This window comes from Vipera berus, assembly GCF_964194415.1.
Source record: "Vipera berus genome assembly, chromosome: 1".
NCBI lineage: Eukaryota > Metazoa > Chordata > Lepidosauria > Squamata > Viperidae > Vipera > Vipera berus.
In genome coordinates, this window is record NC_138202.1 from 254,348,993 (window position 1) to 254,367,391 (window position 18,399).

The following is an 18,399-nucleotide window of genomic DNA, read 5'->3' on the forward strand; positions in this document are numbered from 1 at the left end:
AACCACCTCCTTTTGTTTTGTGAAGGTGAAGAAAGTACCTGCCAGCTATAGCTTTATAAATATTTATAAATATTTATAAATCATTATCATACTATTTAAAAGGTGCTGTGATTCATTTGATTATTTTTAGTTGACTAGTTATTTGAATGGGTTTTTTTTAACTTACAGTATTAATCAAATATTCATGGATAAAAATTGTAGTAGTCCTTGAAAAACTCTCAGTTTAAATTTTAAAGTACTCACAGCACTTTCTAAATCAGTTTAGTTGCTTTCGATAAAAGATTTTTTTTTTGCTTTTCTTCTAGTTTCAAAAACTTTTAGAAAGTTTAGAAATACATATGATCCATGATGTACAAAAGAAAATTAACAAAGAAATAACACTAGTTTTATCTGAAAAAGCAAGAGAAGAGAGACACCTCCCCACAGGTAACAACTGAAAATGCTTCAAATTCAGCACAGATCTTCTTCAGGTTTGGTGTTAACAAAGAGGAATCAGCACATGCTGCGAGATTCCTGGGATCCACTGCACTCAACAGACTACTCATTTTTAGTACAGGTAGCCTGCGACTTATGGCCACAATTGAGCCCAACATTTCTGTTGCTAAGCCAGATGGTTAAGGGAGCTTTGCCCCATTTTATGACCTTTCTTGCCAAGGTTGTTAAGTGAATCATTACAGCTGATTTAGTAACAGTTATTGAGTGAATCTGCTTCCCCATTGGCTTTGCTTGTCAGAAGGTCACCCAAGATGATCACAGGACAACGGCAACTGTCATAAATATGAACCAGTTGCCAAGCATCCAGATTTTGATCATGTGAACATGCTGCAATGGTCGCAAGTGTGATAAATGGTCACGAGTCACTTGTTTCCAGTGCAGTTGTAACTTCAAACAGTTATTAAACGAATGATTGTAAGTGGAGGACTACCGTGTACTTTCAGTCCACAAACTCCGAGCAATCATTCTTCTTCGTTTCCTAATGAATTTTCCTTTTCCTTGTTGGATTTGGCAGGGGAGGGTTTATGTGTACCTAACTATGCACACACACACCTCGCTGATACATTTATATAAGAAACATCCATTGATTCCAAGAACAAGTTTTGCTTTAGGAAACAAAGACAATGGGGAAAAGAGAGGAAGAAAAGAATAACATGATATGCATGGAAGTTTCCATCAATATGGAAACTTTTTTCCCCTAACAATAATTGTGGTACTGGGCACGAGGTACAATAACTGGGAGGGTGCAATTTTCCTGGGGGTTTGAGAAGGGAAGTGTCACTTCTTCATGTTCCTTGCCCTTCCATTTTTAAAAAGCAGTCATCGCTGGTGGGGTCCATGTTTCATGAATCCGAATACTGCTGATGCAGCTCTTTTGTTCACTCTTTCAGAACTCTGGAAGCATCACAGCATGCAAGAAACATTCTCTGTCACAAGGCCCGAAATAGTTGTATCATTTATACAGAGGCTAATGGAAGATCATCAAGAAATCAATGCAGAGGTGCATGTACTACAGCAGCTTCAACTAGTAGAAGTTCTCAAGTGTTTTGTTTCAGATTTAGCTTCTCATGTGTCTGAATTAAAATCTTGTTAGGTGCAGGTGGTAGATCTTAGGATTTTATATAAGCAGGACATCTAATTCACTATTAATGAACTGTGGAGGAAGCACTAGGGGAAACCAAATTTACCTATGTGTCTGTGGAAACACTGAGAGTCAGTTTGGTTTAGTGGTTAAAGCACCCGGCTAGAAACCAAGAGACCGAGTTTTAGCTTCATCTTGAAAGTCAGCTGTGTGATTTGGGACCAGTCAGTTTTTTCAGCCCAACTCCCTTTACAGCAGGCATGTCAAACTGCTGGCCCGCGGGCCGGATGTGTCACGCTGAAACCACGCCCACCCCATTGCCGTCAATGGGGAAATAGTCGTGATATGTCGCGTGACATCACAAGTTTGACCTGCCTACCCTAGAGAGTTGTTGTGGTGGGGAAAATAGGAGGAAGGAGTATCATGTCAGACTGTTGCATTCAGTTACTTATGAAATAATAGTGGTGGTAATCTTAAAAAACAGCTTTATTTGCTGATTTTATTTCCAGATTATCTTTCAAAAGGACCATTTTAAAAAATGCCTCACCTCTCTAGCTTGTGATGTCATGGCCAGAGAACGTAGCAACTATGAAACTTACTCCATGTTTTATGAAAATCTGCTCCGTCAGCAACATCAGCTATTATATCAAAAAGAACAGGTATTCTTCTGCTACTGGTTCTATAACGGGGGAAAGGGGGAAGTGATTCTTCATTTCTTTTAAAAAAATACAGTGCTTGCACATTACTGTCCTGAGCACAGACAAAAGTTGGTAGCAATTTCTGAAAGGCAAAATTAGTTTAAAGCACATTTCCGTTCTGTTTCAGGAAATGCATGTCATAGAAGACAATACCGAAACTGTTGATGTGGATCTCAGTCAGGTTAGCGGCTATGTTCGGTGCTTTTATCCAGGGAGGTCTATGAATGCCTCCTGGTGCTCTAATGCTCTGAAGACCTATTTTGAATGATTGCGTTTACAAATAAAATCATAACTCATTGCTTCTACCTCTTTTATAGATAGATAGGCTGAGTCATGAGATGATTCTGGAAATAACTGCTCTGCGAGCCAAACTTACTGATCTACAAAGAGATGATCACACAACCAAAGAGAAGATAAGAAAAGAAGTTCAAGAGGATTATGAAGCATTGGTACAAAATATATTTTCGGTGTGTCTGCAAATAAAAGTAGGTACGAGAGATACAATGGGATGTAAAATCAAGTATATTATTCCAGGGCTTATTCAGAAAGGTGTTGAAATTTAGTACAGTTATCTTATGATTTCTCAAGAATCCCTATATACGAAGTTCCAAAAATCTTAGGTTCTGGGGATACAAGACAGCAGAGAAATCCGTTCACTGTGCCATATTTATTCCGTCAGTGTTTTCCTTACTTCTCAAACTTCCTAAACTGTAAATGGAATTCTTTAACTTCCTTGCTATTTATTTCATTGGAACGTCACCAGTGAGAAGATCAACTGTCTGCTAGGAGTTGTTTTCAGAGTGCCATAGTGAAGGATGGTACCGTTTAGCAGGAAGAAAGCAAAATGTAACCCCTCTTCCTCCACTCACTGTGTCACCGGTCTTGGTTTCATTCTCTCCATTTTGTTTCTTATCAGAACCCAGTACACACTATGCAGCAAAAACAGAAGCAATGTCCAATGTGATTATTTAATGGAAAGCTGGCTTCAAAAAACTTTTCCCAGAAATGAGCTGGTTTCATTGCCTCATGTTGCCTTTGATTACTACCGTAGGTAGGGATTAGGAGAAAAGTCTAGGTTGCTGGTCAGTATTTATTTTGCAAATCATGTTAAAATGGGGAGGGTTTTTTGTGTGTTTTCAGAATTTTAAAAATCTTGCAGAATTGTTTTCTTAAAATCCATTTATTTGAAAAGAGACCTGCAGAGTTTGACTTTGTGCTATGGCTGCAGGGAAAGGTAGATGAATATCGTCTAAGCATGAACAAACAAATGTTAGAGATCATCAGCAAGGTGAGAAAAGAAGGTGTGGAGAAAATTATTAATCTGAAGAAAAAGTTCGGATCTACAAAAGATAACAGTGCGCTTGAAGAACATTTGGCTCAGGTAAATTAGCCCTTTAGTTCACTTAATGTCTAGGAATAAAAGAAACAAATTATGACCTAGGGCCAAAAGACAGAAAACTGGCTGAGAATTGCAGTTTGATATACATGCATTAGAGAAATCCCTCTGAAAGCTATTGAAGCAAACAAAACAAAGCACATAGACATGAAATTTTTCTGAATTCTGACATTTGATGAGGATTATGTAGGTTAGTTTCTATGGCTTTTTCTTTTGAATCCTTATCAGTTACTGTTGGATTCTCACCTTCATTAAAATAATTTGTTACGAATTAGAATATATTTGGTCTGAATTTCACATCTTTCTGGGATTGACTTTATTTAGGTTTAGAGACCAAAAAAACCTGGGCTAATTTGAATTGTTCCTCTGCCGTAGGTAGCCTTCTCTTTTCTCAAAGTTCGTTTTACATCAGCCATATTCGGGAGGAGAAGCATCTGATGAATTTAAGGCTAAACAAATGTTCTTCATTAGCGCTTTTTATTAATTTTTTACAGACAGATATATACATAAATATGTGATGAAGACAAGCTATTGAAAAAATACATTAGGGATAAAAATCTAAATTCTTTTATAATTATTCAAATATAGAAAATCTTTGTTTTCCTTATAAATTTGAATTTAGCAGTAAAAAAAGGCATGAGATAAATTGTGTGCTGGTCCTTGCTCTTCGCATAATTTATAGAGTCACCAAAAACACAATCTTACTGAGTACAATGAATATTGCTCCCAGATTAAATGTCTGTAGCAGTTCAGCCTGAGGCTTTATAATCTTTCAAATAGCATGGATGAACTCTTTACATTATTAATTTTATCAGAAAAAAGCTCTGAAAAGTATATACTGTACATCAGGAATGGAAGAGATGATATTACAGGTTTTATTCAGAACCAAAAAACTTATGACTGATAAGAGAATATGCTATGGTCCATTTAATGGTAATCAAAACTACTGCTCTGGGTATTTCTGAATAGTCATAGAATTTTTTTTGTATTATGGAAATTATATGACATACAATTTAACATGTCTTAAGTTTCTGTTTTATGCTTATTGTTAAAAGTCTGTTGCAAGGATTTTGGGGAGAGCTTGCTAATAGAAAGAACCTATGCCCTTTAGCAGGGGAAGTTGCAGGAACTACGGGATGAAAACAGTGAATTTGAGAAGTTGTTATGCAAACTGAAGGCCTTAAAGTTCTGGAAAGAAACAATGCAAAAAGCACAATTTTTGACAACATTGCAAGGAGTAGAGAAGGTGAGATCACCTAAAAAGGGCTACTGGCTTTTTAATAAGGGCATAAGAATTAAGCATGTAAACCATGACAATTTTTTTAAAAAAATACTTTTAGATAGCATAAATTGGGATTGGACAGAACATATTTTGCTTTTGTGTGAGCTCTCTTCTACACAAAGATATTAGTCAGCTTCTCAAAATACACATGCATTCATTAGAGGAGTGCATAACCCTGCAGCCCAAATGTTACCACCTCCCCATATCCCAAAATTGTGTTGCTGAAATTTAATGATTTTTTTTGTTTTAAATTAAAACGGGATTGAAATTATTTCCCATTCTGAAACTCTAAAAATAGCCACAATTTCCCATTTTTTATGCTAGTTATGGCTCATTTTCAAGTTTTTAAAAGATGGGAATGGAAGTAGGAAGCATTTCATTATAAAATGACCTCATTACCTGTTCACTCCCACAGAGTCGGCCTCCTCAGGGTTCTGTTGGCTAAGCAATGCCAGCTGGCGACCCCCAGGGGGAGAGCCTTCTCTGTGGGCGCGCCGACCCTCTGGAATGAGTTGCCTCCGGAGCTGCGGATGGCCCCTGACCTTCGGTCCTTCCGCCGTGACCTGAAGACATGGATGTTCCAACAATCGGGCCTGGACTGACTATAGTTTTAAATTTGGTTTTATTGGGTTAATTATGTATTTATTACATGTAGTGTTTAATTCTTTTTTAAATTTTGTATTTTATGTTTTTAACTTTTTATTGTTGTGAGCCGCCCTGAGTCCTTAGGGAGAAGGGCGGCATATAAATTTAATAAATTCAATTCAATTCAACTCCTGAACCTCTCAGGTGGCTGGAATCTGATTTGTGGCCTCCAGCCTCTGAAATATTGCCCATACCTACATTACAGGATCACTGAGAAATGGAATGAGACAACTTGCTGCAACCAGGTTCCCACTGCCATGCCATCTCTGCCAACTCACAGCTACCAAGTTGCCACAGGACAACTCCACATGGCCAACTCACTGTGGGGCCAACTCACTGCAGCCAGCTAGAGGGAGAGCCAGGTGGGTGGGCGAGTAAGTGAGCAGAGAGCAGTTTGTCAGGGATGATAGCAGGGAAGTGACTGGGGGCTTCCCATTTTCACACCCACTTCTGCCACTGCTGCACCAGGCTGAGCAGCAGCGGCTCCTAGCCTGGTGCAGACGCAGATCCATGCTGATTTGGAGCCGCCACCGAAGAGCCCGGCGCAGCAGTGGGTATGTGTGAAAATGGGAAGCCCTTGACCATTTCCGCCTCCTTGCTGCCCACCCTGGCCTCTTCCTCTTGGAGTCTGGCATGGCACTGGGGGATGCGAAAAATGGGAAGCCCCCAACCCCATTGCTGCCTCCATGCCACCTGCCGACACACTCTGGGCCCTGCCCACCTTCTTGCTCACTAATTTCTCCCTCTGGCTGCCTGTGGCGAGTTGTCCCCATGGTGAGCTGGCCTTGTGGAGTTCTCCTGTGGCGACTTGGTAGCTCTGAATTGGTAGAGGCAACTTGGCAGTGAGAGCGGTGAGCTGGCTGTGCTGAACTCTCCTAACCCACAGAAAAAAGGCAGCAGCTTTATTCTTGTTTTCTTCCTGTCACACATCTCTAGATAATCGCTTTCTCCAGTTACTAGCATTTTGTCTTTAGCAAGGTGGCTAGGAAGGGATGGAAATGTTGTCTTCCTACTCCTGCCAGTTCTGCTGCAGATAATTTTTAATGGTCACATCAAGAGTAGTAAAGTATCTATTGCCCAGCATCCAGTTGCAGGTGATGGGGCAGTTGAGATAGGTGATGGGACAATTGAGGTGGTCTTATGGACTGAAGTCAGTCACAACAGTCCCCAGAGGTACTCTAAATGCCTCAAGGGTTTGCTGTACAGAAAAATAAAGTTATGTATGTCACCTTAAGTTGGCAAATGAGAGGTGGAGTATTAAATCAGTTGGCCATAGGCAACTGAGAGTTTAGTTCAGCATAGTCTCATACGGTGTACGTGTTTGTTTAAACTAGAGGAAAGCCACATTTTAATGGTTGGGGATATACTTTTTATTTCAGGAGAAGTGAAATAAAGCAGCAGTGCATGCAGCAATGAAAATTAAGAGTCAGAATTGAAAAGAGTGAAGATTTTTGTTTTATATTAAGCTTTAAAAGATCTATATAGTACAGCAAAAAAAATGTGTGGACCTCTTCACACATAGTAAAGGAGACAAAGTTAACAACTTTATAAATAATCCAGCCTCTGTGACTTGATTCTCTAGCTCAGACGTTGTTGAATCCTTTGCCTTCACAGGAGGCTATTCAGAATAAAAATGATTGCCTGCAATCCCAGATGAAGGCAGAAGAAGAGGCAGTTTTATTTAATCATCAGTTGAGAGCTGTAAAGAAAGTCTTGGCAGAATCTCAGACCGAAAATAAAAAGCTGAAGCAACAACTGGAAAAACAGGTATCTGTCCAAGCTCATCAAATACCATGTAGCCAACAAAAACCTCTTGTATTAATTTTACTGAATTCAATCCCTATGTCCCTATATTTAAACTGTGTTTCTACATATTTCATTTTTCTTATATAAATTTAACAAGAGCCTGTGTGCTTTCTTCCCCCTGCAAAAATGTAACCATTAACAAACCTCAATCTCTTTAAAGCATCTAAATGGAATCAACATAAGCATTGCTCAGAAAGTATTTATCACTCTTAATGCAAAACACATGTTCATATTAACTCCCCAAAACATAAAAAGATTTTTTTTCTATCTCTTGGAAATTATCTGGATGATACATTTAGAAATGCTCTTATTGATTAAATGAATATTATCCTGGGGATAACAATATAATATAATTCCGGATAGTGTATAAAACCTAATTATTTTCCTATATCCTTTGGAACTTCATATTTGGCCTAATAGTTGACTTAAATCCTACTTATTTATACACAGAATAGTTATTAAAGTATACAAATTTTAGGTTCAGATTGTAGAAATTTATTTAATGACAAAGATTTTAGGTTCAGAATGTAGAAATTTACTTAATGACAAAAATCTCTAGACCAGGGTAATAATACTGGACTTCCAAGATTACTGTAATCACTAACTATAAGGCCATTTAAAAAGGGACCAGCTCCAAGAATCTTAGAAAAAGAGACACGGGAAGTACTCCATCTAAAATTTTGTTTGTTAATATGACATTATAGTGTGATGTATCTCAGGATTCACTTTTTAAAGAAACAAATTATTTGTTATAGCAATCTGCAAATTTTAAAGAGCATATATTACATAAATTATTCAAAGCAAAAAAAGGCAATCTGATGTTACAATCTAAATCTAAACTATAGTTGTAATATGTGAGACATAATTTTACATTGTACTCCTAAAAAAATTATAAAAAAGTTAACTTCTTGCTATTTCTTAAAGATGGAATGAAATGTCTGCTTCTTGCAATTTTAATCATTTATTTGAATGTTCCAAGCAGTGTTACAAAACATGTATTTTTATAAAAAATGTCTCTGTATATGGTATAGTGTATATTAATAAATTTTCTTAATTCAGTTTTTTTCCTCCTGAGGTTAAACACAGTATTGTACAAAATCTTGTTAACATTTTCATATAGGAATACTTACTTCAGGAAGCAGAACGTAAGATTAATCGAGAATTTTGTAAAAGACAGCAATTAGATTTGATTAAGACAGCACACTTGGAAGAGAGAGAAGTGAAGTTGTTGAACCTGACAGAAGAATCGGAAAAATCCTCTAAAACAAGACATCATCAGGAAGCAAAGATGAAGAAAGAAATTCAACAAGTAAGCTTAGAAAAATATTTTTGTGAGTTACCAAAGGAGGTATGCATGCTTTGAAATCTTCTTGCTAACATGGGTGAAAAAAATGTCATGCACCAGAAGGTATATCTGGATTTTAAAATGCAATAGCAGATAGACAAAGATGATCCAGATGTTTTACATTTTTTTATTGAACCTTTATTGTTTTTATTAAAAAAAATCAAGGCAGCAAACATACTTAATACTCCTTCTTTCTCCTATTTTCCATGCAACAATAACCCTGTGAGGTGAGATGGGCAGAGAGAGAGTGACTGACCCAGTCATCCAGCTGGTTTTTCATGCCTAAGGCGGGACTAGAACTTGTTTACTGATTTCTGGCCTGGTGCCTTAACTAGACCCATGTAGAAGAGCCTTCACCTTGGGCTTGCACTTAGCTTCAGATCTCTTTTGCCTGGCAGAATAAAGGCACCATTATTTTGCAGCTAATATATTTTATTGCTGTCCTATGGTTTTTCTAATTTTCTGTAGTCATATATTCTAAACTTCTAGGCTTGCTCTGATGCTAGTATAATTGATAGGGAATATATATGTGTGCCATCCTTAAGGTAAAGGTAAAGGTTCCCCCGCACATGCGTGCTAGTCGTTTCCAACTCTAGGGGCCGGTGCTCATCTCCGTTTCAAAGCCGAAGAGCCAGCGCTTGTCCGAGGACGTCTCTGTGGTCATGTGGCGCATGGAACGCTGTTACCTTCCCACCGTAGTGGTCCCTATTTTTCTACTTGCATTTTTACGTGCTTTCAAACTGCTAGGTTGGCAGAAGCTGGGACGAGTAACAGGCGCTCACTCTGTTATGCGGCACTCGGGATTCAACCCGCCAAACTGCCAACCTTCTGATCGACAAGCTCAGCGTCCTAACCCACTGAGCCACCGCGTCCCTTCATCCTTACCATCCTTAGGTAAAGGTTCCCCCGCACATGTGCTAGTCGTTTCCAACTCTAGGGGCCGGTGCTCATCTCCATTTCAAAGCCGAAGAGCCAGCGCTTGTCCGAGGACGTCTCCGTGGTCATGTGGCCAGCATGACTAGACGCCAAAGGCGCACGGAACGCTGTTACCTTCCCACCGTAGTGGTCCCTATTTTTCTACTTGCATTTTTACATGCTTTCGAACTGCTAGGTTGGCAGAAGCTGGGATGAGTAACAAGCGCTCACTCTGTTATGCGGTACTCGGGATTCAACCCGCCAAACTGCCAACCTTCTGATCGACAAGCTCAGCGTCCTAACCCACTGAGCCACCGCGTCCCTTCATCCTTACCATCCTTAGGTAAAGGTTCCCCCGCACATGTGTGCTAGTCGTTTCCAACTCTAGGGGCTGGTGCTCATCTCCATTTCAAAGCCGAAGAGCCAGCGCTTGTCCGAGGACGTCTCCGTGGTCATGTGGCCAGCATGACTAGACGCCAAAGGCGCACGGAACGCTGTTACCTTCCCACCGGAGTGGTCCCTATTTTTCTACTTGCATTTTTACGTGCTTTCGAACTGCTAGGTTGGCAGAAGCTGGGACGAGTAACAGGCGCTCACTCTGTTACGCGGCACTCGGGATTTAACCCGCCAAACTGCCGACCTTCTGATCGACAAGGTCAGTGTCCTAACCCACTGAGCCACTGCGTCCCTTTTTACCATCCTTACCACAGGGCAATTAATTTGGCTGCTGGTAGTTAACTTGAGCACAATTGTGGTTAATTTTCATTCATTTTCTGAGTCTTTCCAAACGGGCACAGGGAAGTTTGGAAAATTGTCACTTCCTATTATTATTGCTTTCTCTGCCAGAAAAAAACAACAACAAAATTCCAGGAGTGTGATTAGCATTGGCCCCATTATGGGTAATGCTAGGGAACCGAACTTACTATCATCTCCTTTCAGCCTCTGTTGTTCTACAGCCACTGGGGAGGGTGAAAAAGAAAAAGGAAACATAGGATCCAGAAAAGTCTTGTTTTCACAAGGCTCTCTAGCATTTAGTCTGTCTTGAAAGCAGGAAAGCACAATCCCAACATAAGCAGTTTGCTTCATTTGACCACATGGAATTGCTTTATTCTCAAGCAGTCCTATGGTTGCTTCAGTGTAAATTTAATATCCTCTGGGTTAGTTGTCAATATTAACTGAACTAAAATTAAAAGCATTTTTTTCTTTTCTTTGTGCTCTGTTTTTTAAGTATGGATCATAAGATGAATTTGGGTTTATAACCATGTATATATACATATATTTTAGATAAGAAGCCAGCTGACCCAGGAACGCAATTTAAAATTGAATGCTTTCCAAAGGATACAGGAGCTGCAATGTCAACTTTATGACTCAGAAGCTGCAATTTCCCAGAACCGGTCCCCTGCAGGTATAAATGTAATTTAAAAGATAATTGGTTGCAATTATATATTCGTTACATTGCAGAGATATTATTCCAAACACAAACAAAATCAGCAGTAAGAGTTTGCAGCCTTGGAAAGGCAGGGAAGGTGAAAGCAATTAAAGAAATAAAATCAGGTCTTAAAGCTAGGGGGCTAACTCTTTCACTAAGAATGATGTCAGTATTTCTCATTTCCCAACATGCTCAGATGTACTCACCTATTAATTTCAATGAGCCAAAAGCAATGGTGAAAAATAGTAACAATGGCATAGGATACAATTCAAAGAAATTACCATATCATCCTCAGAATCCTCAATTTTGAATGAAAGAGTGGGAGAAGATTCTCTCACTCTGGGTTTTGCTAACTAATGCTAATGTCCTACATCAGGGGTGTCACTCTGCCGGCCTATGGGCCGGATGCGTCATGCGGATGTCGCGCCCACCCCATTGCCTGCAATGGAAAAACCGTCCCGATACGTTGCGCAACGTCACGTGACATCGAGAGTTTGACATGTCTGTTCTATATTGTCAGAATTAATCTAAAATGGGGCTTGAAACTATTTACTGCAGGGGTGTCAAACTCAATTTCATTGAGGGCCGCATCAGCATTGCGGTTGCCCTCAAGGGGTATGGCCAGGGTGGGCATGGCCTACTGGGTGGGCGTGGCTAGAGTGCGTATGGCCTACTGGGTGGGCATGGCCAGCTCTACATCGTTCGCATCAAGGGTGCCTATGGGGACCTGGGCAGGAGTGGGACAGATCTGAGGGTCTCTGGCAGAAGGAGGGTCTCTGGGCCAGGGCCAAGGCAGTGGGGGCCGTTCCCTCACTGTTTCCAGGATGGCTTCGCGGGCCACATGGAACCACTTCACGGGCCGGATCCGGCCCCCGGGCCTTGTGTTTGACATGTCTGATTTACTGAATAGAATAGAATAACAGAGTTGGAAGGGAACTTGGAGGTCTTCTAGTCCAACCTCCTGCTTAGGCAGGAAACTTATACTATTTCAGACAAATGGTTGTCCAATTTCTTCTTAAAAATAAATAGCTATTGAAGCCACTTACTTAATAGCTTCAATATGAGAGCTATCCATTATTCAAAGTCAGTATTTTAACACGCTGCTGCTGCTGCTGCTGAAAAGCAGATACTTCTTGCAGCCCCCCCCTGTCAGTTCACATTTGATATATGAGCTGAAATAGCAGGATCTTATTCTTTTCTAATAACTAGGCATCACAAATTCCTTCTGTTGCATTTGCTTTTTGTTCCATTTTCTATCAATAATTTGTTATCTTTGGCTTAGGACTAAAAATATATCACAGAAAATTGTGAATAAGGGCAGCAAAGCATGCTTACTCCTCCACCCTTACTGCATCTGCAGTTAACTACCTATTGGCCCTGTTTCAGGTAATCAGGTCCCTTCTGGGTAAGGGGAAGCTGGGGGAGTCCTTGCAAGACTCCTGTGAATTGCTCAACTTCGCTCAGGATTGGACTCTGATTGGGAAGATCCTTTGGAAATAATCAAGACACATCCGAGTCCTCTAATCTGGGAGGAGCTTGAGCCGGTTGATCCTAAGGAAGTGAACAGGGTTTCCATGGTTGTGAGCTCAGCTAACATGCCCCTTTTGGCTAATTAAGATGTCCTCAAAGGTGGCATACATTTGGCTCCAAATGGTGGTTAATATATGTGGGAGGGACTGGCAGAATCTGCCTTAAAGGAGGCACAGATGCACCCCATCCTTGGACCAATCATATTAGATATTTTTCATACAGATGTTTTTGGGGAAGGTGGTTGGCACTCAACTTCAGAAGGCCCTGTGGGAAGTGAATTATATGGACCTTTTCAGTTTGGATTTAGGCTGGAGAAGACATTGGTTGCAGTTGCTACTGACTTTTGATGAGTTTGGACAAGGGTGGTGCAACCATCCTGGTTCTCCTAAACCTGTCAGCAGCTTTCAATACCATTGGCAATGGTATCTTTCTAGATTGGCCTTGGGGTTTCGGAGCAGGAGCCACTATTTTGTGATTGCCAGGGATAAGTCAAAGTCAGTTCCAGCCCATCCAGGTCCTCACAATCTCTAAACAGTTAGCACCGCAACAGCATTGCCTATGTGGCCTGGGGTGATATATCATCAACCTCCCAGGATTTTGCTGATAGGTCATTTGACTCCACACAGGGTTGCACTCTCCAAACTGAGCTTGCGTGTAATTTGAGGTTCTTGTGGACTCTCTACTCCTACTTATTGAGCAGGTGGGATCAGCAGTATCTAGGTCAATTATTGTTGTTCCAACATTTGTGAACTTTTCTGGACTAGGAGGCTATGCTTACGGTCAATTCCCTTTTGGAGTGCCATAGTATACTACACTGTACATGAGGCTGCCCTTGAGCACCACCCAAAAGCTACAACTGGTTCAGGATGCAGTACATGCAGTGATGGGCACCCCCAGGTTTGCCCACATTACAGTTCGGTTGCATGAGTTGCACTGGCTCCCATTTTCCTTCAATACAAGGTGCCACTTATCACCTCTAAAGGCTTACATGTCATGGGACTATGTAGTGCTCTCTGAGCTTAGTTGTTTTCTTGCAAACATCTCATTACTCAGCTAAGTAACAACATTTCTACATTATGGGTAATGAAATGTCTGAAACACACACACACCCAAACTCAGAGAGCCCCAAGGACTGCACAGTTCAACCCTGAGCTACAAATGTTCTCTTTATCAATGGGACTGTTCTCCCATCTGCCTGTTCCACCCGACTAATGGGAAAGGTATGCTCAGGACTTTTCTCTGAAATGTTGCTATCTGGTCTCTTTTCTATGGTTGCCCTGTCTTGTGGAACATCTTTCCTCTGGCAATCTGGCAGCCTTCCGCCCTTTTAGCCTTCCAGAAGGCCATCAACACCTTGCGGTGGGTTCAGGTGCTGGGGCAGTGACGGGAACCTGCAGATGGTTATAGGTTCGTCCAGACTTCAGGAGGACTTTTCAGGCACAGGATTTTATGGTTTTAATGTTTTTGTAGTTTTGTTGCGAGTCACCCAGAATTATGTTCTGATAGGAGCCATATAATTTTTTACATAATTGTAAATAAATGCTCCAAAAAATATAGATCCAGGTAATTTGGTTCCATGAAACATTTGCATGTATTTAAACCTGCATCATATAAGTTAATTAAATCCCCATCAGTAATGAAGCGTTGCCATATAGCAATAATCTCTGTGAACATCATATTTATACCAGTTCTTAATTGCTCAATAGCACAACTATTATCTACTTGTACAACAGGGAAGAAACAATTTAAAACTCCATTATAGGAGATTTACTTGCTGAAGTCTGGATGAACTCTTGGTTCTGTTTACATTCACAAATGCTTAAAGTCAGGACTTCTATGCTTGACAATATCATACTAATTAAGCAGCAGCTGCATTATAGCACACCTCTATTCTGAAATAATGTTATTGAGTGGTAGGAAAGCTAAGACAGTATAAGCAGTTGAGGGGTATGTGAGAATGTAATTATATCCACTTATTTATAGTATTGCATTCAGCAATAGAAACAATGTCAGAAGATTCAATCTTATCTATTTTAATGTTAACTAAATTTGAAATCTGATGATTCATAGCCTAAACATGACATCCCTAGCTTCTGAAAGCAGAATATAAATCTAACAAAAAGTGATGCATCTGTTAAAAATGTAGAAGTTTTGATAATCTTATATTTTTCATAGTTTATCTTAAATTCATCTTAGATTATTTATGTTCTTACTTTCAGTTACAAGAAGGTCTGCTAATCTTTCACACATTACCAAAAGTAAACATTACTATTTTTCAGGTAAGAAGAACTACTAAGCTATCAACCTCATTTCTCAGTTTAACTTTAGCATACTATCTTGGAAAGCTGTAAGGAAAAATATATAAACACGTGGGCTTCCTTTACCAAGTAGTTATTAGCCTATTATATAAAAGCAAATAAAGTTCACGGAAGGTATGTTTTTAAAAACAATCAGAATTTATTACTATCTCATTGCCACCAAAATGTTTACAATGTGCTGAGTTGAGCTTGACCTCTGGTGATTACATGGACATATCACTGTGTTATACTGTGTACGTAGACAGATAGGCAAAAGTATTAAAGTGGTTTGCACTGTCATCTTCTAGGATGCTTTTCAACTTCCTAGTAAATCTTACTAGATTGCTTTGATTGCTACAGCTACATCCTGGTAAGAATGTAATTTAAAGGATAACCTAGGTAACTTGGACTAATGTCAAAAAAGCTAAACAGGATCAGGTCTTATATTTAGATGGGATACCATCAAGAATGTCCAGGGCCTAGAAATTAGGGGAAAAATATATTCAGAAGCAGTTGCAACCACCTTCAAAAATATTGCCAAGATTTCAGATGCATTCTGTTCAAATTGTTATAAAGTTCATTCACAACTTCAATTGTCATGCACACCAGCAATCGAAACATTCTCATGAATAAGCACCTCTTCTATGTAGAGCTGTGAATGGGATGTATTAACAAAGAATACAATGTAGCATTGTGTACCTGGTGCACAAAAATATTCCAGAAATTGTTCCAAGCTCTAAGATTAACTGTACAAATTAATCAAAGCCTAGAATGTACTGCTGGTCTTGTGCAATGACATCATTGCATACTGTGCTCTGTTTACATTGTTAGAAGTAGACGTACACACCAAATGCTTTGATTTGAAATATCTGAACCACAAAATTTCAAAAAATGTCATGCATCGAATGTGAAACTGACACTGAATATTTTGGAAGTACTCTGAACTCGTAACAGAATTTACTGAGTTTGAAAAAACTTCCCAAAATGCTGAAAACCACAGGATGTTTGTAAATGGTATACTTTTAAGAAGGGATATGCAATTGCTTCAATGTGACCTAGAAGAGGTGCTTGGAAATATACTAGAGACCAAATGCAGTACCTGTTCAACTGGGGAGAGGCTGCAATATTACCAGTTAACATAAACAGAACATGGAAAGATTGTCCCAAACAGGTGGTAGATTCTCATTTTCACATGTTCTGAAGCACACTGTTTGGAAGCACACTACTTTCAAGCCAGCTATAATAGATGCTATTAAACTAGAGCAGGCATGTCAAACCTGCGATGTCACATGACGTCGCGCAACGTATCGCGACTTTCCCCCCATTGCTGGCAATGGGATGGGCACGGTTTCAGTATGATGCATCCGGCCCGTGGGCCAGCAGCTTGACATGCCTGAAGTAGAGTGACTTTCAAAGAGGAGAAAAAAGTGATTGGTACCAACCTTGAAAGTAAACACATCTGCTTCTAGCATCTATCATGATGGCTTGTAGGCTTCTTAGTTTGCTAGTCTCACTGTCAAGAGAACAAATGTGAACTCCATCTCTTCTCTGCAACCCCACTCAGCTGTCATCTACAACAGGGCTTTTTAACCTTTTCACCCATTGTACCATTTTTAGGATATGGCAACATCCTAGTACTACCAGTCACCTAGCAAGGTGTCAAAAACTTGACCAAAAAAAAAAGGAAACAAGTGATGAAGTACAGGTAGTTCTCGACTTACAACAGTTCACTTAGTGACTGTTTGAAGTTACAATGGCACTGAAAAAAGTGCCCCCCAAGCCACAGCCGAGCAAGACACCTGCCTGCTCGCCCGCCCGGCGGCGCTCTTCTTCCTGTCCGAGGTTTTCATTGTTGTGAGCATTTCTGTTGAGGATTGGCAGCGGGGGTGGGGTGGGGGTGTGGTTTTTATTCCCCCTGTCTGCTAAGTGGTTGCAGCAGGTTTTGGTCACTTCACATGACCCTGGGACAGTGTGACCATCATAAATATGAATCAGTTGCCAAGCATCTGAATGTAAATCACAAGACCCTGGAGATGCTGCAACATTCCAGCTGATCGGTGCTTCTTCTGGGCTCAGAAGCGCCAGGATCAGCGCCGAGCTCCAGCTGGAGCCTGACGCTGATCCTGGTGCTTCCGCTGAGCCCAGACAGCCCTGAAGAAGTGCTGATCCTGGCGCTTCCACTGAGCCCTGACAGCCCTGCAGCTCCAGCCATCTAGTACGGTGCTGCCACTTCAGCTCATTCCCCTCCCCCGCTACCACTTTTCTAGGATGGTCGCGTACCACCTACCAGGTGCCAATGTACCACAGGTGGTACCCGTACCACTGGTTGAAAAGCCTTGATCTACAATTGTTAAGTAAGATGCTATTAAGCATGGCTATGCAAACAAAAAAGAGATTATAGATTTGCCTGAAATAAATCACTTTTTTGATAAGTGATGCTATCCCTCTTCCTAGGGTGAGGAAGCATTCCTTATTTTTGTTACAGTGTATTTTATAGGGATATTTTTGCCTAACAGAAGGTAAGCTATTATTGACTTTTTTGCAGGAGGGGGGAGGGCAATGAGAGGTTTTGTTTTTGGATGCACAACTATATACAATTATATTATATACTGCATTTATATTTCAGGCTCTTCTTCATGCAGTCAGAATGCAGAGCTGCCAACATTCATATTAACCAAGGATTCCATCCAGCATCTTTTGACAGCCAAAACCAAGTTAGAGAAGATTCCAAGACCAAAAACAGTGAGTAGTGAAAGTTAATGAAAACATTAAACAGGTTATGCAGTTAAGAAAGCAACAAGTACATTAATTTGAATGTAATTTTTAAAGAGCTTCACTATGAAAAAATAACGGTTATTCTTGCATGTGTATACACCTCAGATATGCAGTGGCTTTTCCTCTGCTTTGCTTCCCCAAATTATTCTGCTACAAAAAATAGCCATTCCCAAATCTTTGAAACATTAGCTATTCAGAGTGCAAAACATAAAAATAACAAACTTTGCCTTTCCAGGTCCCTTCAGGATGGAGAAATAGAGCACTAGATGGTCTATTGCCAGATCTTACCCAAACCTCTCATTCTACTTTTCCTGTGCAACAAGAGCAAAAACCATCTCAAAAATAGACGGGTACTATTTACATTTGTCATTAACCAAAACTGAAAGCATTAATGTGCACATAGTTGTTGTCAGTAATGTTAATACTTTTTCTCCACATTTTCTTCAAAGCTTTTGAGTAATAATATCAGAATAAAGATTTTGGCTTCGTCATGCCATACTCAGGTTTCATTGTTGTTCTTTTGAAAGTTACCTAGTCATTGTATACGACGCACATGCATTGTATAAAGCTGTAGTTTGATATTTCTTAAACAAATGATCTCATGGGTCCCCTAAATAACCAATGCTTTATAAAAAAATGTAGCAGTTACCTGCTGTCAATGTAACGTTTTATTACGTTGTTATGCTGTAAGTAACTTACTTGGAC

At 40.0% G+C, this 18,399-nt stretch overlaps 1 protein-coding gene across 1 annotated transcript in view; it reads left to right on the forward strand.

Annotated features, from left to right (window-relative positions):
- Window positions 1–18,289, forward strand: part of LOC308677120 (coiled-coil domain-containing protein 162-like) — a 48,160-nt gene extending 29,871 nt beyond the window's left edge. The window contains exons 20-32 of the mRNA XM_081343284.1: window positions 306–426; window positions 1,386–1,495; window positions 2,086–2,235; window positions 2,402–2,455; window positions 2,592–2,759; window positions 3,503–3,655; window positions 4,782–4,916; window positions 7,212–7,364; window positions 8,524–8,712; window positions 10,948–11,068; window positions 14,842–14,901; window positions 17,546–17,661; window positions 17,930–18,289. Of these exons, the coding sequence (XP_081199410.1) occupies window positions 306–426; window positions 1,386–1,495; window positions 2,086–2,235; window positions 2,402–2,455; window positions 2,592–2,759; window positions 3,503–3,655; window positions 4,782–4,916; window positions 7,212–7,364; window positions 8,524–8,712; window positions 10,948–11,068; window positions 14,842–14,901; window positions 17,546–17,661; window positions 17,930–18,040 (1,641 nt within the window). The 3' untranslated portion in view covers window positions 18,041–18,289. The remainder of the gene's footprint in view (window positions 1–305; window positions 427–1,385; window positions 1,496–2,085; window positions 2,236–2,401; window positions 2,456–2,591; window positions 2,760–3,502; window positions 3,656–4,781; window positions 4,917–7,211; window positions 7,365–8,523; window positions 8,713–10,947; window positions 11,069–14,841; window positions 14,902–17,545; window positions 17,662–17,929) is intronic.
- Window positions 18,290–18,399: the final 110 nt, after the last annotated feature.